The sequence below is a fragment of the Streptopelia decaocto genome, assembly GCF_964273445.1.
Source record: "Streptopelia decaocto genome assembly, chromosome: Z".
In the NCBI taxonomy this organism is placed as follows: domain Eukaryota; kingdom Metazoa; phylum Chordata; class Aves; order Columbiformes; family Columbidae; genus Streptopelia; species Streptopelia decaocto.
In genome coordinates, this window is record NC_138657.1 from 45111516 (window position 1) to 45135121 (window position 23606).

At 35.7% G+C, this 23606-nt stretch overlaps 1 protein-coding gene across 1 annotated transcript in view; it reads left to right on the forward strand.

Annotated features, from left to right (window-relative positions):
* Positions 1-23606, forward strand: part of MAN2A1 (mannosidase alpha class 2A member 1) — a 112429-nt gene that overhangs the window by 24158 nt on the left and 64665 nt on the right. Inside the window, exons 4-9 of the mRNA XM_082075491.1 lie at positions 8074-8245; positions 9990-10117; positions 11424-11597; positions 13970-14156; positions 19543-19720; positions 22359-22561. Coding sequence (XP_081931617.1) covers positions 8074-8245; positions 9990-10117; positions 11424-11597; positions 13970-14156; positions 19543-19720; positions 22359-22561 — 1042 coding nt within the window. The remainder of the gene's footprint in view (positions 1-8073; positions 8246-9989; positions 10118-11423; positions 11598-13969; positions 14157-19542; positions 19721-22358; positions 22562-23606) is intronic.

A 23606-nucleotide genomic window follows, 5' to 3' on the forward strand; every position in this document is an offset into this window, starting at 1 on the left:
TGACGTTATAGCCATCACAGATGGGTGGCATTTCTTTCTGGAGCAGATTAATGAACGATCATGTAACCTGCTGTGCTGGCAAAGCCCTTACCTTAGCTCTCATGTGCTTCAGCTGCAGTTTAATGTGACTGCCTGAAATGGATTAGGCGGATGAACTCCAGAGGGGAGAACCCTTCTCAGGGACAGTGATACTGTCAACCAGCACAACTGGACTTGGAAGATAATGTTCAAATGTGACCCAAGGGGTCAAAAGACACCTCTAGCATTTATTGCTCTGTTGGCAGTAATGATTTTGGTAATGTCTTCTCATTAAATTATTTAAGAATTGAGACTTGTGAGCTTTGTAATATATGTGTGTACCAGAATGGAATATTTTCTTGCTTAATGTGGTTGTTACAGACCTAGTACAAGCAGCACTGAAGTGGAATTGAAAGAGACTAAAGTAGATTTCCCCCTCTGCTCTGCCCACTCCCGCCCAATTTCTACACAAGTAAAAGTATGTGTGAAAGTTTATGTGCACATATGTCAGGTCTAAATGCTACTTTTTAGCACTTCATTAATTATCTATAACATTGTAACTTTACCTTACTAGCACCCACATTAACCCCTATTTATTATTTAAGAGAGTCTCAATTTTTCAACAGGAAATCTGTATAGCCCTATGAAGTTAACTGTGGTGTTAAGATAAAAGAAAACTTAAACATAAAAGTTTGGTGCTGTTAATATACTATGGAGTTTCAGCTTAATTTTCTATTGACTGGATCTGGATATGATTTTCAGGTGACTTCCTAGTTTCCCTGGCATGTTTGGAACACAGATTATTTAGACTGTTGTCCTACTCACCAAAATATAAGAACAGGTTAGTGTAAAGCTGAAGCAGGGGAAAAAAAAAAAAGCTAGTTGAATGACATCTGCAAGCTTTAGCTTTCAAAGTTTCAGACTGTAAATTGAAAGTTCACCAATTAATATATTCATGTTGTGTTTTAGTCTGAAGACAAATCAGTCACCATTGTTTGTCTAGAACTTGTTTTCCTTTTTTTTTAAACAGCAATAGTGTATAGCTTTTCTTCCAAAAATCCCCAGGAACTATGAAGGCCACGTAAAGACTACAAAATACACGTTGAATGGTAATCACCTAATTTTGCTATGGTAGAGGAAGATGAGATCTAGGAATAGAATGGGAAACTGGACAGCTCACAAATGTTCTGTGACTTGCTGAATTACAGAAATAGGAGTTTTATTCCTGTCTCACTTCTCAGTATTTCTGTTATTGCATATGAGGTGGTAGGGGACATCTAGTGAGAGAGATTTTTCTTCTTTCTTTGTCTGAGGAAAAAAGTATTCAGGGCAGTTCCATTTAAAATTGTCAGGACTCTTACGGAGAGCATACTTTGGATTCCTGATCAGTAGAAATTTTCTTCCCATCTTAGTTACGAGGGCAGCAGATTTGATATATTAAAGCAGAAACAGACCTTGCATTGTGTAAACCTAATATATAAGTCTAATTATTATTTGTGGATTACCTCATGGTTCATGACAGATTTTGCTTTCGGTAAAATGTGCAGTCATTTGAGGTTTTATCTATGCTTGTGAAATTAAATGTGATAAATATGAAATTCTTGTGGCCAATCGAGCAGAGATCTTTTACAAGTTATTGGAAAAGTAAATACACTGTTGTACCTTTTTAATAATGGTGTGTCTGCTTCTACCTAAATGACTTTATTTCAGAGAATATTTTTGGGGAGCAATTTATCTTCTGAATCAGAATGAAAACTTCAACACAGGGAGGATGTTCCTTGTGGCTTTCTGTCTTATTCTGGTTTATACTATGACAAATAGAAAAATGAAAAACAGCCTTAGACTGCTTTTAGTTTTGATGCTGAGATAGCCTTGCCTTAGAGACTTACTGTTTCTCAAGTTTTCTTTCACATTCTTGGCCAATAAGCCATTCATATTTATTGAAAAAATACTTCATTTTGGTGAAGTTAGCTCTAAAATTTTATATCAGAAACATCTGTAAGATATTAACTTGTATATTTATTTAGTTTTGATATTATAAAAGGTGATGCAAGATTTCTAAACAAAATTGATGTGTAAAATCTATACGTTAAAATAAGGGGTGTTTTTAATTGCTTGATGTACAAAGGAGCTAATGCTAAATTCTTTCCATGTGTAATCATACTTACTAAAATGCAAATGAAAACTTAGCTTTATATTTATTTCTACTATTTGCATTACTGTCATTATTGTGTGCCTGTGTATGATCAGCTAAACACATACAACATGCTTAAGTTCTCCAAAGTACTGATAATAACTTACTGCTGCATGTCCCTTAAATTTTTTATATTTTTTTAATGAAAAAGTTTTACCATTGTAGCACCACATGTTATTTGGAACATGGCTGTAATTTAAGAACTAAGACATCCTCCTTCAGCCTATGATTCTTTCTTACTCCTTTAACTGTAAAAACAGTTATTTGTGTCTTTTTCCAGGAATTAGGGAATGACGCATAACTGTAAAAAAAAAAAAAAAGAAAAAAAAAAGTTTTTTTTAGTAAATCAGGTGTACATTTAAAAAATCCAAGAACTGAAGTTCCACTAATTTTATTGCAAAGGTATTGCTTTTATTTTTTTGAAAGCTTATAATGCTGGCTGAAATTCAATGTTGTGTGGTCTTTTTTTTTTAATTCTGCCAAAAATTAATAAATTACTCAAGTTTCTTAGGTTGCAAGAAGCAGCATTGTTGTGTGAGTTTTAGAGTCAGTGAAAGTAATTATTATGTACTGTAAAGTAAATCAGAGATTAATGCTTTTTTTAGGGCAGTTTGTATCTAACAAGGGATAGTATTCCAGACATTCATTAGATCTGCCTCTTCATTAAAACAGATTTTGTGAGAAACTAGACATTTTTTAACGGCCTTAAACATTGGAGGATGACTTATGGTTGTAAGCAATTGAAAAATCTTGTTTGTTTAATTTCAGTAGTTAAACCAAAAGACAAAAGAAATACAGATGTCAAAAACAACCAACCAATCAACAACCCCCCCAAAAAAACCCCAAGAAACAAAACTAGCAAAAAAAACAGCATGCAGATACATGTAGGCAGTAGTCAAACACTCTTGGTAATAATGATTTTGTGTTCTCAAAGTTGATTGGTGCTTTTTGTGATTATCAAATTGTGAAGTGCTTTTACTTCAGTTACTTTTAAAATGCTGCTGATCTGTCAACTTCTGTTATGATTTTCTCCTGAAACTTTGCCTGTATCTCTACAAACGTGTCAACTGTGTAAGACACAAGAACACCTTTTTCTAGCATAAGGAGCAGATAGAGCTTCTAGAAGGAAATTTGACTGGAAAATGTACACAGGAATAGTGGCAAATCAGTTAATTAAATGCTTCAGGATTTTTTACATAGTAATTGATTGCATTGACATTTGGATGTGATGCTTGGAGTCTGCTGTTGACCCAAGAAAAATTTGCATTAACAAAGTGGGGAAAAAAAAGTGAAAAAACAGATAACTGCATGATGATGATAAATCTCTGAAAGGGTGGGAGGATGGGCAGGAATCAAGTTTCCATGCTTTTGAGGACAAACACGAGTGAGGCAATCAAAAGGAAGCAGCTTAACAGTGTGTACCCTCTCTTGCTATTACACGCATTGGCAGAAAATGGAAGTAGCTGGCAAAGTCCTGAATACATAGAAAGTCAAGGCTAGCATAGTGCCATTAAAGTCAGTATTACATTTTGTCTTGTTTACATTTTTATATTGTCAAAGATCCTTATGTAGATTTGAACCAATAAGTGTTTTTTTGCTGATATTGACCTACTTAGTTTTGGTATTTGCAGCTTTAAACTATTGCACTTTTCCCCTGTGTAAACTGTATATATGTTAAAATTTTCCTGATCCAAACACACTGGGAAATCTTTTCTTTCAGCTTGGGAGTAAATTCTTAGTTTGTGGATAAGCACAAGAATGATCTTAAGTTTTACTAGATTCTTATGTGACATGAAGGACTGAGATGTGAAATATTACATTTAGCATGGTAGTCTTTAGTAGCAGACTTAGGGCTAGGAACTGTAAATTACTTATTCCTTGTTCTGTTCAGCTTTTGATAATTTTTTTTTTTTTTTTTCAATCTTTATGCCTCTATGCAAAATTGGACAGCCTCTGTAAGTCATGGGTTAAGAGCTATAAATGGCATGAAATTTTAAAAAGAACAAATGCAAGACTCAGCACCTGGGATGGAGTGACACCAATCACAGGTGTAAACTGGGAGAGCAGTGTCTGGGGAGCAGCCTTACAGAACGGGCCCTGGGGTGCTGGCTGACAGCAGCTCAGTGTGAGTCAGCAGTGTGTGCCCTGGCAGCCCAGAGGCAAACCCCATCCTGGGGGCATCAAACACAGCACAGCCACTGCTCAGAAGAGGGGACTGTCCCCTAGATTCGGCCTTGGTGCAGCCTCACCTTGAACACTGTGTGTGGTTCTGGGACCCATGATACAAGGAAGATGTGAAGGTCCTTACATAACATGTCCTGTGTAGAGCAGCTGAGGACTCTGGGCTTGTATAGTTTGGAGAAAAGGAGGCTGAGAGGTGACCTCATTGCTCTCTACAGCTTCCTGAGAAGGGGACGTGGAGAGAGAGAGATGCTGATCTCTTCTCCCTGGGGTCCAGGGATAGGACATCTGGGAATGGCTCAAAGCTGTGCCAAGAGCGGTTTAGACTGGACATTAGAAAGCATTTCTTTACTGAGAGGGTAGTCAATACTGGAAGAGGCTTCCTAGAGAGGTGGTTGGTGCCTCAAGCCTGACAGTGTTTGAGAGATACTTGGCCAGTGCCCTTAATAACATGCTTTAGCTTTGATTAGCCATGAAGTGGTCAGGCAGTTGGACTAGCTGATTGTTGTATGCACCTTCCAAGTGAAAATATTCTATTGAGAAAAAAAGTATATTTAATTGCAAGAAGGCTGACACATGCTAATTAAATTTCAGAGGGCTTTCTCTTGGCTCGCAACTAATTTTGTGAATGTTGTAAATATTTCTAGGACTTTCTGAAGTGTGTGAAGTTCAGTGTGTTTCCATGTAACACCCTTTTGGTAGAGCTTAATAAACTGAATATATTAAAACAATCTCTAATTGTAACACCGCTCTTTCTACATCATATTTTGTTCTTTTGCCAGCTGCTTTTTCATTTAGCTCTGTGCTGCTTCATTTTGGTTGGTTTGCTAAGTTTTTCAAGAATGTTTAAGACTAATTCAATGTAAGTTTGCTTTTATTGCTGCAATATGAAAAGATGCTAAAATAGTTTATTGTGATGATGTATTTCCGTATAGGAAAAATGTAGGATGGCTGTAGTTCATCCTTCCTCTGTTAGTTGTGTGTTAGCATGATATTGTCTCTTGCAGAAGAAATTCCTGGTAAAAAGCAGTAAATTTAAAGTCTGCTACATGTGGATCTTTTTATGTAAATATCAGGAAAATATTTATTTGATTTGTTGAAAAGTATATGAGCATTGAAAAAGATTAATTGATTATGAGATCTCAATTATTTGGCTGAAAGTGTGCATTAAAAGGAAAGCACTTACTTGAAATAGGCAGAGATCACAACAAATGCTGGTTGAAAACAGCACAAAAGGATAATAAATCCAGCTTACTCATTGCTTTTCTGTTTTCAGTCTTAATGAAACTTTTGTGTAAGAATAATTTACTTTCAACTTGTTTGTGTTAAACTGTTTCCATGCCTCTAAAGAAAGTTTTAAGTTTAAATTTTAATCCCTCATATTAACTATCTTGACAAAAATGTATCTTTCCGCTTTAAAATAGATTAGACCCTAATGTTCTAGCTGTACAGAATCTGATTTTTTTTTTTTTTTTTAATATATTGAGGTAGAACTTTTCCTCTGGAGTTTTATATTTTTATTTCCTCACTTGCAAAATAAGAGAGTAGATTTTTGAAAACATGTGGTGTTTTTGTTTGTTTCTGAATACTTTGTTAAATTTGACTTTTACAAAGTGAGAGTGCAACCAGAAAGTAGTGTAACGGAAGTAAGAGTGCTCCAGTTTACAGTAGTTACTCCTAATGGCGAGATTCTTTATTTGAAATATAATTATCAATTGGATGTGAACTGGAGAAGAATACATATTGTCAATTTACATTAGCTCTGCATTTCTGCTTAAGAAGAACATAATTTATTTTTTATCCTTAAGATAAAGCATAGTATATTCTTTCTGAAAAAATATTCAAACTATTCTATAATAAAGTAGTTTTCTTTTATTAGACTGAATAATTATAATTATAATTTTACTGAAATTTTCTGCATTTGTTAGGTTGGTGCAAAAGTAATTGTAGTTTTGGACCGTGAATTTTAAATCTTTATAACTAGGCTCAAACACATTGTTATTAATCAAAATAAGAACCATTACAATCAACAGATTTTTTGCCAATGATAAATGAATTTGTTCATTCCTGCAGCACAAAAGTCTGTGCTTCAGGAATCGATGAACTCTTGGAAAGCAATTTCTGCATCCTGCTGGTTGTGGAAGCATTTTCCCTGCAAAAAGTTGTCGAGATGCTTGAAGAAGTGGCAGTCGCTTGGTGAGAGGTCAAGTGAATACGATGGATGAAGCAAAACTTCGGTAGCCCAATTCATGCAACTTTTGAAATGTTGGTTGGGTGTTACCTTGAAGAATTGGGCCATTTCTGTTGACCAGTGCTGGCTGCAGATGTTGCAGTTTTTTGGTGTATCTCATTGTTTTGCTGAGCATCCTTCTCAGATGTAGTGGTTTTGCTGGGATTCAGAAAGCTGCAGTGGATCAGACTGGCAGCAGACCACCAAGCAGTGACCATGACTTTTTTTGGTGCAAGTTTGGTTTTGGGAAGAGCTTTGGAGGTTCTTCTTGGTCCCACCACTGAGCTGATCTTTGGTGATTGTTGTATAGAGTCTGCCTTCTGTTGCACATCACAATCTGATTGAGAAATGGTTTGCTTTTGTTGCATAGAATAAGAGAAAATGACACTTCAAAATGATGATTTCTTAAATTTTCGATCAGCTCATAAGGCACCCGCTTATCGAGCTTTTTTCACCTTTCCAATTTGCTTCAAATACTGAAGGAAGGACTGTAGAAGGGTCAATGTTAAATTCTTCAGCAACTTCTCATGTAGTTGTCAGAGGTTAGTCGTCAGTGATTGCTCTCAACTGGTTGTTGTCAACTTCTGATGGCTGACCACTACGCTCCTCATCTTCAAGGCTCATGTCTTCTGGAACCATCACTGCACTGTACATTCGTTAGCAGTTCCTGGGCCAAATGCATTGTTGATGTTGCAAGTTGTCTCTGCTGCTTTATGACCCTTTTTGAATGCAAATAAGAAAATCACTTGAAAATGTAGCTACTCCTACATTTACACAGTCCTAAAACTACATTTGCCCTTTGAAGGCAGCTGCCTGGCTGATGTGGCCCCCAGTGAAAATGCGTTTGACACCCCTGCATTAGTGGCTCTTAATTTTCTCCTCAATCTGAAGGTGTAAGATGCTGCTAGTAAGGATTTTTGTTCAATTGTTTTACATAAAGTAGGGTGATGAAGAGCTTGATGACTTGAAAGAAGAGATAATACATTGAGAGAAGGATTAGGGAGAGTTGGGCTATGTGTGTTGGGATTAGGGCTTGGGCTGGGATGATGATTTGTTGGTAGATGCTACAGTCCTCCTGATGTGAGAGATGAGGAAACCTAGTAAAAGTTATCAGGAAGTCCAGCTTGTCGATATGTACATCTTCATTTTCAACTAGTTAATTTTTGCTTAGATGAGAAAAAAAAAAATCCACATTTTCTTTAAATCTGTGTTTTCTGTTATCAAGTTAGAAAGTATTTTCTAAACATAAAAATATATTCCATATTTTTATATATTTAGGAAATAAAACATTTGAACTGTGTGAAAAGAAACTCCTGGAGATTTTAGCACATTGAACTGTCCACAGCATTTTAAGAAAATGCTTTACTTAAGTTTCTGTATGGAGTGGGAAGAAGGGAGGTCTCTTAAGACTGTTGAAAGCAACTTTAATTTCTTATTTTCTTTTTGTTAGGTTGGCTGAAGACTTTTGATGATTATTTCAGAGATCAGACACAGCATATCTTAAATAACATGGTTATAAAATTGCAAGAAGACAACCGAAGGAAATTTATATGGTCTGAGATTTCTTACTTCTCAAAATGGTGGGATGGAATAGATAGCCAAAAAAGGGATGCCGTTAAAAGGTTTGAACACTGAACTATTTCTTATCTTCCACATGGCATGGTCTGAGACTTTGTGTATCTGACTACACTGTAAACTTGAGATTTCACTTGTTGTGATGTGGAATTGCTAGAATAATTGACCACTCGAGTTCTGATTTTTTGGAGGCTGCTTTTTTTTCTTTCCAGTTACAAGATAAAAATACGTTTAGAGACAAGAATTCAAATCACTGAGTTGCTGAAAAAAATGACTGAAAGTTTCATTGTACAACCATGAAAATGTCATTCAAATTGTAATGGCGTTGTGATTATAAACTTCATTTGAAGTCACATTGATGTTTTGGCAATGAAATGAAAACAATATTTTGTATTAGCTAGTTATATAGGGTAATTTTTATTCAGTTGCAACACAATTATGAATTGAGATTTTTTTTGTTCTTATATATGTGTAGTTTTTATAAATATGCAGCTGCTTAAATGGTAAAGTAGTACATACTCTACACCCTTGGTCTTAGTTATTTTAAAAGTTGTAACTCAAAATGTAATACAGAAATAAAAGGTTTGCCTAGATATTAAGACAACAGAGTGTGCTGCTTGGATAAACTTGAAGTAAGGATCTAGTTTGCAGTTTTCGAAAAGGTGTGGTTTGGGTTTTTTTTGTTGTTGTTTGTTTGGGTTTGGTTTTTGTTTGTTTGTTTGTTTGTTTGTTTTTTAACTTTGCTTTAAGACAAAATCCAACAGGTTTTGGCTCTTCTCTGTGATGCCCTCCTCGTGACCCTTTTCAGGATGCATGAGTTGCATCTTAAAGGCTACGAGAATCTCACAGCTGCAAAGTTTATGTAGTACTCAAAATTTTGGGGAATGACACAGAAAGCTACCAATTGAAAATTCATGTACAATGCCTGAGTATTACAGCACAGCTGTTGCTTTTGAGATTAAAAAGATCCCTTGGAGCGAAATAAACAGTACATGGATAAGTCACAAGGGAACTATGACCTTTGCTGAGGGGAGACAGGTATTGGTTAAACTGCTGTAAGACTTACAGAAGCTACACTGGAGATAATTTTTGCTGTATGGTTTTCATTACTCTTATGGATATTATCTGTAATGTGACTAAGTTTTAGTAAGTTTACTGTATTTCGGTCTTGAATTCATTTAACGTTTATATGGCATTGTACAATGTAAGTGCTGAAATTACATTATTGAACTTTAGGCACCACCTGAGGCTAGAATCACTGACATCTTAATAGAGAGACTGGATCATCCTGTGATCGGTTTCAAGAAGGCATTTCAATGAGTGAAATGGCCTGAAGACTTTATAGATAGAATAAACTTGGAAGCTCTATCAGCTCTCTAAAACAATAAAAAGAATGGTAGATCAAAGGTGGGGAGGTATTAATAGTGCTTGAAATGTGCAATGCCTATGCATCTTGCTCAATTGGCCTCCAGTACTGTGGCACATGCACTTTTATTTTTCTAATCTATGCAGGAAATAGCCTTCTTCCTGATGAAAAAAAAAAAAGTCAAATATTATGGCACATGCAGTAGAACTAGTAGTTTTAGTCACACAGAGACATTAAAAATTTCACTGTTCATCTATTAATTATTTCCATGTTAAAGAAATATAGTCGAGTGATGGAAGCAGCACAAGCGATTTATATTTTGGCATCTTTTCCCTGGTAAATACCTATTGGATATTTGGAAATTGATTTTTTTAAGAGTGCATTTTTATATGTAAGATTTTTAACAAAATTTACGTATTTTTCAGGTTAATGAAAGATGGACAATTTGAAATAGTAACAGGAGGATGGGTCATGCCTGATGAAGCCTCTTCTCATTATTTTGCTTTAATTGACCAACTGATAGAAGGACATCAATGGCTAGAAAAGAACCTTGGTATGTAGCTTGATCTAAAAATACGTTAAGTCAACTAGAAAATGCTTTTTTGTGTTTCTGAGGTGCTTAGAAGGCTCTCTTTACTCTGCTTTCCAGAAGCATTAAAACAGACCACTTAGTGGAAGCTATAGGACTGAGTATAGTACTTGCAATTACTGTTTGCAGTTAGAAGTTCTTGGATGAAGTGTATTTAAATGATTTTATGCCATAATATTTTGTCTCAATCAATGAAAGGTGTGCATAGTATATTAACATAATAGAATATAACACTAGATAATGCTCAATTGTAGGTCCCATGCCTCTGGTATCACAGACAGTTTCAGACTGTCATTTCTGTCTTTTGAAAATCATGACAAAGGCCTTAAAATTACTTAAAATTGATATTCTGTTCCTGTGTTTTAATTTGTACTCCAGGCTGTATATTCACTAGGGTCTCATATGCAAGACTTTCAAAAAATAAATATGAAATTTAGTAGCAGTTCTTGTAGCAGTACTAGTTATAAAACCTAAACCCATTGTAATGTTAGAATCTTCTATATTAAAAAAAAAAAAAAAAAGCCAACTCATTCTTTTTTGCAACTTTGAGGAATTACTGACTGCAGTAGCATTGACCAAACTGTTTTGGTGGCTTTGGGATTGTTCGTTTATTTGTTTACTTCTATGAATACAGATAAAGTTCCATAAGTAGAGATAACCCTTTTTATATAGAAAATATTTTCACAGTGATTTTAATAATAAGTTAACATTACTTGATCCAATTAACTGAAATTATTTTGAAAAGCTCTTTTACTGTGTTTTTCTTAGATTAAAATTTCCATAGACAAAGCTTGACATATTTAATAGATGGGGGGACAGAAGGCCTTATTTAAATTAAAGTTAAAATTTAACAACCTACAACATTAGTCTCCCTCCATTCATTTTCTTTTAGCTTTCCAACTGTAACATCTGTCAACTAAAAGTGAAAAAGCAGGTGTATTTCATTATGATTCTATGTAAAGATGTTTGAGACACAATTGAAATATTGTAATGATGTAGAGTACTAATATCAGGTTTTTATGCAGTTACACAGAATGCCTTGCCTCTAAAACATTTGATTCGTTTTGTTTTGTTTTTAATGAATTATCTGTTTAATTCTAGCTTGTTAATTCCAGGATGTGTTCTGCAGGAGGCTTAACACTCAGCCGTATTTTAATTTATCTTCTTGGAAATTTTAACTTTAGTGCTCTGATTTGAATTATATTAGCATAGTTTTTTTTGAGTGAAGAGTAAAACTTTCTTTCCTTTTTACTGTTTTATGTGTAAACAGGAGTAAAACCAAAGTCTGGCTGGGCAGTTGATCCTTTTGGGCATTCACCAACAATGGCCTACCTTCTGAAACGCACAGGATTTTCCAATATGCTTATACAGAGAATTCATTACTCAGTTAAAAAACATTTTGCAACACAAAAGACCCTAGAATTCTTTTGGAGACAGAGCTGGGGTATGTGTTTTTTTGTTTTGTTAATTTACACAGTTAAAAATAAGGAGAGTACTTGAATAAATGCTATGGAAATCTTTACAGAACAGGTTATTTAGAAAACTTACTGTAAGCTTGAAAATTTTAGACTTGTAGTTCTGTTAAAAATAATTTTAATCTAGGTGAAGTTTGGGATTTTTTTTTTTTAAGTAGCAGAAAGCGAATGTGAGTGTCTGTGTGTTAGGAAAGGGGTTAAATATAAAAACTGTATTATTGCCATTGTTCCCAGTTTCTCCTCTTTCATTTTTGCTTTTACTTTTGCTTATTTCCCTTCTCCCATATTCCTTACAAGTATATAGAAAAAAAAAGTAAATGGGGTGGAATATTATTTTTCCTTTCCTCACTTTTGTTTTCTTCCTCCTACTCCTACTGTGTGGAAATAAAGTGGACGAGAATGAACATTTCTCTCAGACAGAGAAAAGAAAAAATGTGACTATCTGAAGGTGGAGAAATCTGTCTTATGTTCTTACTAAGGAAAAAAATTTCAAGCAACCAGTTTTGCTCAGCTGGTGTGACAAGATAATGTCATTATTTACAGTAGCATTCTGTGGACTTGAAATTTGTAGGTTATCTTTAGTAAGAAAAATAGATTAAAAATATTTCACCATTTTAACTTGCAATGAAATTATTATCTAAAGCTTTATTCTTAGAATAAATACAAATGCTTTTTTGATATTTTTATGCAATATAGCATATGAAAGTTTTCTTAGCTAATGTAGTGTTTACACCTTAGCAAACTGATGTGCCTGTAAATGAATACACTTTTCTATATTAATATTTTGTTTTGCTTTGTATTTTACCAGCATTCTAATAAGCTGTATGATGAATGTATGTGTGGTTGAGGTTTTGGTCTTTCTGGTTTTTGAAGTAAGATAGTATATCACCACTTTATCAATAAAGGGTCAGACAAACATATTTAGTACTTACTATTTAAAGGTGGTGGTGATTTTGAACTTCCTCTGTGTTTTTAATCAGAAGTTGTAGGAAGGAAGGTATTTGGAGAAAGCAATATGCTGCACAAGTAAACTTGACTTGAGGAAAACATACCACTGTAAAAGAATTTGTAAGAAACTGACACTTTGGAGATTTTACTTTGAATGTTGATGTATGACACTCAATGTACAGAACACTTAATTGACAGGCCTCTTTCCCGAACAGTTGCATACATAAATCACGTGTATGATTTGCTCTAGTGTTTGGCCTTCAAAAGAAGGCTTTTCAAAACAGATCACATAGCAAAGGTCACTGCATGCTCATTTGGGATAATACATCGAGAAAGAGAACTCCTGTAGTTGAAAAGTAAAGGCATATAATTATGTAATATTACCTTTTTAGTAATAAGCAGAAGTAAAATAGGAGTTTTTAAACAAAGGTTCTAGATTGGAACTGTGACGACTTATGATGTTAGGTTTTGTAAAGTGTTTTCGTATTTATTGTTGGCATACTTAGAATCCAGATTCTGTGGCACATCTACAGCATTCTTCCTTTTTTTTTTTTCAGCATGAAATTACTTTTAAGTTTTAGTGTTGGAAATAGGTAACCAGCATTTAGTGGTTTTACCAGATAAATTCTCTTAAGTTCTATGAGAACTTCAGGTTGTCTTTAAAGTTGAATTTTGACAGACCTTATGTTGAGACTTGACAAAATATATGTAGATCTTTGCTACTAGTGGGTTAAACTTTAGGGAAAGGACTGACTACATGGAGAAGTTAGGATTGCAAAGATGGTCTCTGAAGTGCATAGAACTCTAATTTTACATATAAGCACACATAATCTATCTACAAGCACATACTGTTAATATATTGATGCTATGTGATCAAGAAATTAAGATATTGCTAAAGCCAACCAATTCAAATGTTGCACTAATGAGGGTGGTGGTTTTTGGTTTGTGGTTCTGGTAGGTTCATGATTGTTGGTGATTTTGTTTGGTTGGTTTCTTTGTTTGTTTTTGGGTTTTTTGGTGGTTTGGTTGTTTTGTTGTTCTTGTTTGGTTAGTTGGTTTTGTTCATTCAAAAGTATGATGTATGTGTTTTGTTGACCTCTAAAATTCTGGCAATCAAGAGATTTATCTGGGTTACAAAACTGTAACATTTTGTTCCTATATCTCCCACTCAGATGGTGCTGAACATTCCAGTTTTGGTTGCATCTCTGTTTTTAGCCTCTTTATATGTAAGATGGATACAAAGGTAGACTCCAGGTATAGATAGTCAAAGCAAGGATTTGTCTTAATCTGAAGTTTTTCTTAAAATTCTCAGATTAAGAACATGGAACTGATTTAGTTTTGGCAAATCTGAAAGGGCTTATTTTAAAGGTGTGCTCTATGTATTTAATTCCAGATTTGGGATCCAGTACAGATATCCTTTGTCATATGATGCCTTTTTATAGCTATGATGTTCCTCATACTTGTGGTCCAGATCCAAAAATCTGCTGCCAGTTTGATTTCAAACGTCTTCCCGGAGGAAGAGTAAGCTGTCCATGGAGAGTTCCACCAGAAGCTATTCATGTTGGAAATGTTCAACACAGGTACAGTTTTTGCATATTCTGCAAGGGAATAACTTTAAAAAAATCAAAGGTTTGTGTTAGTCAAGGGTGATATCTAGCATAGCTTGGTGAATTTATATAGTTTTAAAAATAAACTTGTTATAGGAAAATAATACCTATTACTTCATGTTTGCTCTTAAGTTCAGGACATAATTGATAGTGAAATTTGAAGGTAGGTTAAAATTACTGAAGATGCATTACATAGTTTTCCATTCGTAGTACATGAGTCTATTACTATCTCTGAATGGTAGACAGAACATAGCCATCTGTTTGGTTATAGTCATGTTACTGGTTTACTGTATTTTTTTGCGAATTTTATGAATACACGGTGATCAGTCTCCTTTCAGTGTAAGACTTCAGGGACAGCATGGTGTAGTATGCTGTAACTGCAAATGGTGAGATTTTTCCATGGTATGTCCTTGCAAAAGCTGGCAATCTGTAGCCTAGGTTTCCTGAAGTGAAAGCAAACCAAAAAAAGCACACCAACAAAAATCCAACAGAAAGCCAAAAAAACATGAAAGGGAAGAAGATTGTACTCTGGAGTCCTATTACTATTTCCAGGCCTTCAAACCATCCCCAAGTTCAAGAGTTTGAAATGTGAATAGGTGTTTAAAATTGTTGCAAATTTCTGAGTATAACAAATGTATTAAGGATAGCATAGTGACTTTTTGGTTCTAGTCCTGATGCTGAAGTTTTGAAGTGATGATGTGATGGTGATGCATGGGTTGTCTACATGTCAAGTCTATATGTCCTTTTTGAGTACGAATTTTGCCAAGCATCTTGAAAACTTCACTTTGTCAGTAAAATTCAGTTACAAAATTTTACCAAAGTTAAAACTAAAATAAAAATAATATATCACAATTGTCATATTTTAAAGTAGAAATTGGAATGGACAGTAAAAAGTAATTTTCTTTAAAAGTAGGAAAATGAGTGCTAGAGGTAATATGAGAACAGTCGAGCTAATAGAAGAATCATTATGACACACCTAGTGCTTATCAAATGTGAAGAAAAGCTCGTGTGTCTTTAAATTAAAGTTATAAAGAAGAAAAAATCTTGAATATGTATCCTAATTATCAGAAACAAATATTTGTAGAAGAGTAAAAGCTTGTTTAACAAGTACCTGGAACATACAGGCTATAAATACATTGTAGAGAGCCTGCTTAGAATGTTTTTTAAGCTCTTTGGTTTTTAATTAGATCTTAATTTACCCTTGTACTTCCAAGATGTAACCTCTGCATACCAATCTAAATTAGACCTTGTAAAATAAATGGTTCTTTCACTATTTCATATGAAGTCAAAGAGCAAAAGAGATGTGGTGTGTATGTAGTGAATGTATGATCAAGTTGAAGAGGTCGTCCTCTGAGAATGGTCTCTGAAATGTGATTTTTTGCTTCAGCTTTTGGTGTTTCAGGGTTGAACAGGGAGTTGAAACAGCACTGCGGTAGATAATACCTAAGGGAAAGGTAAAACTATCACATGGTCTTTGGGTTGGCAGCATTGATTATTTACATTTGGAACACTGGAAGGAAGAGAAACTATACTTTTGAGGCTGTAGTTTCAAATAAATCCAAATTTCAAATAAAACATAGGAAGTAGTGTTTAACTGGAGAATACCAAAAACACTGCTTATGCTTTATGAAAAATAAAATGGTGGAATATTGTAGGCAACCCAAAACTTCTCTAGTCTGACCTCTGTAACAACTCAAGTTTTACCGTTCTTATGATGAAGAGATGTATGAATTTCAGAAGTAATTGGAAAATCTGTGTTTACATCGTAAGCCTTCCAGGGTTAAAGGTTTGCAGCACATTAATTAATCTGTCTCTTATCTCTGTTTTGTTTTACAAAACTGGAAAACTACAGAAGAACGACACTACGTGGATCTGCAGAAAGTATTTGATACACACTTGCTTAATTTAGAGGCAAGATTTAGATCACTGACATTTCTTCAATGCTAAAGGTGCAACAGAATTAGTAAAACACAGATCTTGAATACTCAGCTTGGACTGTTGCTTTTGATTTCAGTACTATTATGGCCACACAATATTACTGAAGAGATATTGAATTGAAAACTTAGGGCTAGTAACTGTTTGGTTTATCATTGCCTTGTGACTTGCGTCATGGTTTGGTAGGAAGGAATGAAACAGCAGCCTAATTAAGAGCCTGTACTTGCTTAATTACACTTCATAACAGCTAAAGTTATACAGATTGCTGTTGCACTTGCCCTGTTTTGCAGTTGCATCCTTATGCATATGTTTGAATGCTGAAATTCTAGCTTTTCACACTACCAAGCAAAACCAGCTGGTTTTGTTTTGTTTTGTTTTTTTTCCCCTTGAATGTGCATGAGTTGTTTTATTAGAAGAAGCATAGCTTGTTTTGGTGTGTGTCTCTCTCCCCACGTGTGGAAATAGGAAAGAGTCTGTACTGTAAGTTACATGAAAATTTACTTTACTCTACACCCCCTACTGTTCAGGAGACCAGTTTTACCCTTCAGCTTTTTTCTCTTTGTGGTTGGCCACATTATGCAATGTGTAACTGGCATTCAGAACTATATTGCTGATGTGACATTACGGTTAATGTTTATGATTGTGAACCTCTAGGAGCTGAGACTGCCATCTTAGAAAGTACTCATCCTATCTGTGTAGCCATCTCCTCTACAAAAATACTTCAATAGAAAATTGCCAATCCACAAAATGGTTCTGTTTTCTAGTTGAGATAATTCAGCAAAGAGAGAGTCCCCAATGCTTCATGTGCTGTATGGGTGAAGTAGTAGAGACTGCAAAGCTATGACCAGTGTCAAACCTGTCACATAGGATTTACTTATAGCTGCTACAAAATTTCTTGTGATTCCCACAGACTCCAGGTGTCTACCGCACCTTCTCCTTTGACATCGGAAGGGGCAAAACCAGCCATGTTAATTGTTCCGATACTTGGAATTTTTGCCTTAAAAGAACACGCTTCTGATATGAAGGGGTTTTCTACTTTTGTGAAAAGTCTTAGGCATCCAGTATTATGTTATCTATTCAATATTATTATGAAATACATATTATATATTATGAAAGCTTCCCAAAGAAAGCTGAAAAATACTCTTGATACTGTTACTGACAACATTGCTATACTTCAGTGTTGCCTCCTAAGAGTGCAGTTAGGGTTGCTCTGACTATTGTACATAATGTATCTTGTGTACAATTCCAAGAACTTTTGATTGTATAAAATCAAAATCTGATATGCTATATCCATAATCATGGTCCTACAAAAAGTTTATCATGACTGATCTCTGTGGTTTTCAATTTTTCATTCAGATAGACAGGATAAACATATATCAAAACGTATCTAATGTCTTACTGAGGAACCAGAAAGGGAAAATGTTGTTTGAGGCTCAGTGGAATCTGCTTGGTTTAGGTTTGTGGTTGGGTTTTTTGTTATTTGTTTGTTGATTTTGGTGTGTGGTTGGTTTTTTTTTTTCCTCCAGAAGTATTTCTCATTTTAAACAAATTCTCTGTGGGGCTTTCTGCTGCCTCTTTCTCACTCCTGTATGAGATAGTGATTTAGGAAGCTATTTGAGAAAAACTGAAGAGGATATACCTGACTTGAGACATATGGTTGGCAATGGAGGAAGATCCTGCTGCCCCCTTAAAAGCACCTAATAATCCCACAGTTAGGAGTACTTTGAAAAAAGGGAGAACAGCAGCATTGATTAATTTTGCAGCAGATTTGGAAAGAACCTAGAGGAGGAGTTTGAACAGAGATGTCAAAGTCAAATACCCTGTTAACTGTAACCTTTCCTAAGTCCTGTATTTTTCAAGAGACTCTAAAATGAAGTATTTTTTTGAACCATAGACTGCATGTGGAAGATTTGAATTAAGCTGGCGTCTTAGAAGGTAGAATACAAAGTCATGTGTTGTGCCAGTTTTTCTCTTAGTTGTGTGGAGAGGTCGTCATTGTGTTTACATTTGCAACCTGTTGAAAGTAATGGAAAATATTGTTTCAAGCATAAATATTTGGTAATCTGAACTGTAAATCAAACTACAGACAAGAGAGGTAGGGAAGCCACTAGTTGGGTCTATTCTGGTCTCAGCAGAACTATGTAGATTCTTAACTAAATATGTTGTGCCCCATTTCTTACTCCAGAATAGTCAGATCTTGTATTTACTCAATACTTATATAATCTGATAAACAAATAAACTGTGACTTGCTGGTCAAAGAAATATGAGTTTCAAATATATTGCACTAGATAGAATTCTGACTTTAATGTTTATATAACAAATCTTCAGGAGTATGGGTTGAAGGTAGATTTTGGTAGACCATCTATTAAAAAGATTTAGGGAAAAAAAAGCTCACTGGAATCTGGATTGCACTGCTATTTTCTCTTTAAAACCTTGTAATTTGTATTCCTGTTTTCTTAAATATGTTACTATGGTTTATATTCCCTAGCTAAATTATTTCTATAACGTTAATTAGAGAACATCAATATATGACAAATTTTATAGTGGTTGTGGTTTGGAGGGGGGAGGAAATAGACCTTTTTAGTTACCCATACATGGGGCTTGTAACGTTTGATACGTTGCTGCTTTGTGACAGAACTGATGTTTTAGGTGTCAAAGAGCTAGTAGGTGCCAAAGGATAATTTTACTGTTTTTCCCATGTGTGCATGTGCACTTTTTTTTTTTTCTTAATTTAAGGCCAAAAGCTGGAAAGCAATGAGTTTAAATTTTCAGGACATGTACTTAAAGTTAAGAGGGCTGGCTCTAAGGTGAGAAGCTGGCTGAAGGGGGAACAGTGATTCTTAGCTGTGAACTTCTTCCAGTTTTGTTGGTTGGTTGGTTGTTTTTATGTTTGTTTGTTTGGTTTTTTTGTTTGGTTTTTTTTTTTTTTTTTTTTTTTTGCAAGACTAGAGTTCCTCAAAGATAAATTTATGGGCAATTTTTCTGTCAAGGACATGAAGATATGAAGTGAAGTATCCAAGGGAATTACCAAAGGGGATGAGAAGAGCTTGCTTATTATTGTAAATAAGGGCTGGAGAGGATTAGTATTGTTTTCTAAATATAAAGCAGGTAAACATAATTTAAACTGAAGGTTAGTTTTGGCACAGGAACAAATTGATGCAGACTGACATACTGTTTGAGATAGAGCTTGTTAAGCTTATTGGAGAATTTAATTAGCATAGTGTTTGAAACAATAGTAGTTTCAGTGTGGTGTCCCATTGGAGGGAGTTGCATCCAGCCTTCTGTTACAAAATGAGATAGCAGAGTTTTGTATGTCTAGTTTAAGGTCACCAAATTGTACAACTTGATATGCAGGAAATGTTTTGTCACATTCTGACCCTTATTCTTCTATTTTCTTAATTACCTTCTTTTTTCTTTCCTCAAGGGCTTGGATGATTTTAGATCAATACAGAAAGAAGTCAAAGCTTTTCCGCACTAAAGTTCTGTTGGCTCCGCTAGGGGATGATTTTCGCTATACTGAGAGCTCAGAATGGGATCAGCAGTACCAGAATTATCAGAAGCTGTTTGATTATATGAATTCTCGTCCTGAGTGGCATGTTAAGGTATATGCAAGACTTTTTCTGGTTTTGGGAGAAAACAATATTCCCCTGTATATTTAGATTCTTAATGGAAAAAAATTATGGTATGGAGTTTTGTTTGGTTTATTTTTTTTTTAACTGTGGAGCTTTATATATTATTTAACAGCAGGTTGTTTTGTCTTGGCAGATTATAATTTTTTACCTTTACCACCTCCTCTTCCTCCAACGCAAAAACTTTGCTATTAGTAATATTTACTTGAAAACTATAAGTAGTATCCAAACCAGATTATTTTACAGAATGTCTGTTAGTTTTGTTTGTTTTGTTAGTACTTTGGTCTCCACAGGCTTCAGGCACTCGCTCACAGGCTTTGTTATTTGAAACTGTTGCATTTTCTTACTAGAAGTTCAAGCAAAAATTGTTGCTTTGCTTGGATCCTCTTGGTTTTATGTCCCAATACAAACATACAAACAAAACAATCCTGAGAGTTGCCATTGCTGGCACATGTTGAATACAATAAAATCTAATAGATTGCCCTGGCTACAAAAGGAATGAATATACTGATACAGTTATCAGATGAGCTATCACTTTATGTTTGAGTGTTAATATACATTTCGTACTGTCTAATATATAAACTGAGTACTTTAGGGACTTCTTGTACTATAGATGTTTTCTGTACATGAGACACCTTTTCATCATCTTTTGACCTACCCTGTAAAGGGCTGTTACTGCCTTATTTAGGCATTTTTTTAAATGACCAGACAATACTGAATTATTTATACTCCTCCGTGTTACATCTCTAAACACAGTTTCTTTGTATATAGTTTTTAAAGAAGCAGCTTCTGAAAGCAAATGCTGATTTTTATGATCAGCAGTCAATTTGGGTTAAACATATGTTGGAATCTGGAGCACAACAGAGTTAATTTTGAAAACACAGGATTAAGACAACTGTGCTCTTGTTTGGTAGAATCATAGAATCATTTTGGTTAGAAGAGACCCTCAGGGTCATCTAGTCCAACCATAACCTAACTCTAGCGCTAAGCCACATCCCTAAGAACCTCGTCTAAATGCCTTTTAAACACCTATGGGGATGGTGACTCCGCCACTTCCCTGGGCAGCCCGTTCCAACACCTGACAACCCTTTCCATGAAGAAGTTTTTCCTAATACCCGATCTAAACCTCCCGTGGCACAACTTGAGGCCATTTCCCCTTGTTCTATCACTTACTGCTTGGGAAAAGAGACCAACACTCTCCATGCTACAACTTCCTTTCAGGTAGTTGTTGAGAGTGATAAGGTCTCCCCTCAGCCTCCTTTTCTTCAGGCTAAACAGCTCCAGTTCCCTCAACTGCTTCTCATCAGACTTGTGTTCTAGACCCTTCACCATTTTCATTGCTTTCCTCTGAACACTCACCAGCACCTCAGTGTCGTTCTTATGATGGGTGACCCAAAACCGAACACAGTATTCAAGGTGGGGCCTCACCTGCGCTGAGTACAGTGGCACAATTGCTTCTCTAGTCCTGCTGGCCACACTGTTCCTGATACAAGCCAGAATGCTGTTGGCCTTTTTGGCCACCTGGGCACACTGCTGGCTCATGTTCAGCCAGGTGTCGACCAACATCCTCAGATCCCTTTCTGCCAGGCAGCTTTCCAGCCACTCTTCTCTGAGCCTGTAGCGCTGCCTGGGGTTGTTGCAACACAAGTGCAGGACCCAGCACTTGACCTTGTTAAACCTCATGCAATTGGCCTCAGCCCAATGATCCAGCCAGTCCAGGTCCCTCTGTATGACCTTCCTACCCTCCAGCAATTGGCCCAGTTTGGTGTCATCTGCAAGCTTACTAAGGGTGCACTCAATCCTCTCATCCAGATCATAGATAAAGAGATTAAACAGAACTGGCCCCAGAACTGGCTCTGGGGAACACCACTCATGACTGGCTGCCAACTGGATTTGGCTCCATTCACCAAAATTCTTTGAGCCCGGCCATCCAGCCAGTTTTTTATCCATCGCAGAGTACACCCATCCAGGCCATGAGCTGCAGCTTCTCCAGGAGAATGCTGTGGGAAACGGTGTCAAAGGCTCTACTGAAGTCTTAAGGTACACAACATCTACAAACTTCCCCTGGACAACCTGTTCCAGTGTTTTACCACCATCATGGTAAAAAATGTCTTCCTCATGCCTAGCCTGAACCACTTCTACTTTAGTTTAAAAGCATTACCCCTTGTCCTGCTGTAACAGGCCCTGCTAATAAGTCTGTCCTCATCTTTCTTATAGGCCCCTTTGAAGTGCTGAAAGGCTGCAGTGTGGTCTCCCTGGAGCCTTCTCTTCTCCAGGCTGAGCATCACCAACTCTCTCAGCCTGTCCTCACAGCACAGCTGTTCCAGCTCTCTGATCATTTTTGAGGTCTCCTCTGGCCCCTCTCCAACAGGTCCATGTCTTTCCTGTACTGAGTTGAAATGAAGCTGAAATGCTTTAGGAAGAATTATTCAAGTTGTCTGAAAAGTGTTCAGGAAAATTTTAAAGCTCTTTAGGATAGGATTTCTGCTACAGTACTGCTGGAAGACTGGCACATTTCTGAAATTTATATTAAACCAAGCATATTCTTTCTCTTCATATGTCTAAATAAAGAAAATGTAACTATGTTATCGTAATTCTAATTTTCATTCAGGCCCAATTTGGAACTTTATCAGATTACTTTGAAGCTCTGCGCAAAGAAAGCAATTTGGGTGAAAAGAGCAGCAATTCATTTTTCCCTGTTTTAAGTGGAGACTTCTTCACCTATGCAGACAGAGATCATCATTACTGGAGTGGATATTTTACATCACGACCCTTCTATAAACGACTGGACAGAGTTGTGGAATCCTACTTACGGTAAATGCTGCCACCCAGTATGTTTATAACATATGTCTTGGTACACAGGAGAGATGAATGTATGAGTACTCTGAGTCTGTTGGACGGATGGAAAAGTGATTTTGAAATGCATAGTTTAAGTTTAGTCAGAGTAAAGCCTAAATGACCCCCAAATACAGTTCTTGTTACAAGGATCAATTTGTGTATCTGGTGTTTTTTTGGTAAATTCACAGAAATACAATGATTTTTTTTTTTTTTTCCATCCAAACAAATAAGGTGTTCTAAAATATTATTCAAGTTATCAGCAAGTCCTGATTTCATGAAAAATAGCAGATAGTATGCTTTTTATTTCTGTATCGGATTTGGCTAGCTGTCAGATCAATCTGTCATTATGGCTATACTGTTAACTCTTTTAGAGAGAAAAACAAAGGTGTGAATTTTACAAACGTTGTTAGCTGAGAAGTAGTCAGGAATATTGTGTGCCAAGTGATCTCAAAGTATAAGGTACTACTCTGCTGAAAATGGTTTGCATCTTCTTTAAAAGAGAAATTATTGCTGAATTTTGGTAATGGAGTATTTAAGTGGTTTTCCCTTGTAGCAGCTCATGATAAAACACATTGTAAAATAATTTAGCTGTATTTTAAGGCTCCAGAAAGAAATCTGGAACAGATGAGTATGATGTAAACCTTCAACATTTCATCAATTGCCAAAACTTGCAAACTCTATTTCCCATAGATTATTCTTCCTTGGATCCTTAGATAAAGGACATATTTTGTCTTCTGGAAGGACCCTTTAAAATACATCTGTTGTAGTACTTCTATATGCTGTCCAGACCTTTTTGTGCTAGAGAATAACTTCTATAATGCTGAGAAATCCTTCCTTAAGGATTCCTTACTCTTTTTTTCCTTTTTCCTCCTTCCTTTTTTCCTCCTTCCTTTTTTCCTCCTTCCTTTTTTCCTCCTTCCTTTTTTCCTCCTTCCTTTTTTCCTCCTTCCTTTTTTCCTCCTTCCTTTTTTCCTCCTTCCTTTTTTCCTCCTTCCTTTTTTCCTCCTTCCTTTTTTCCTCC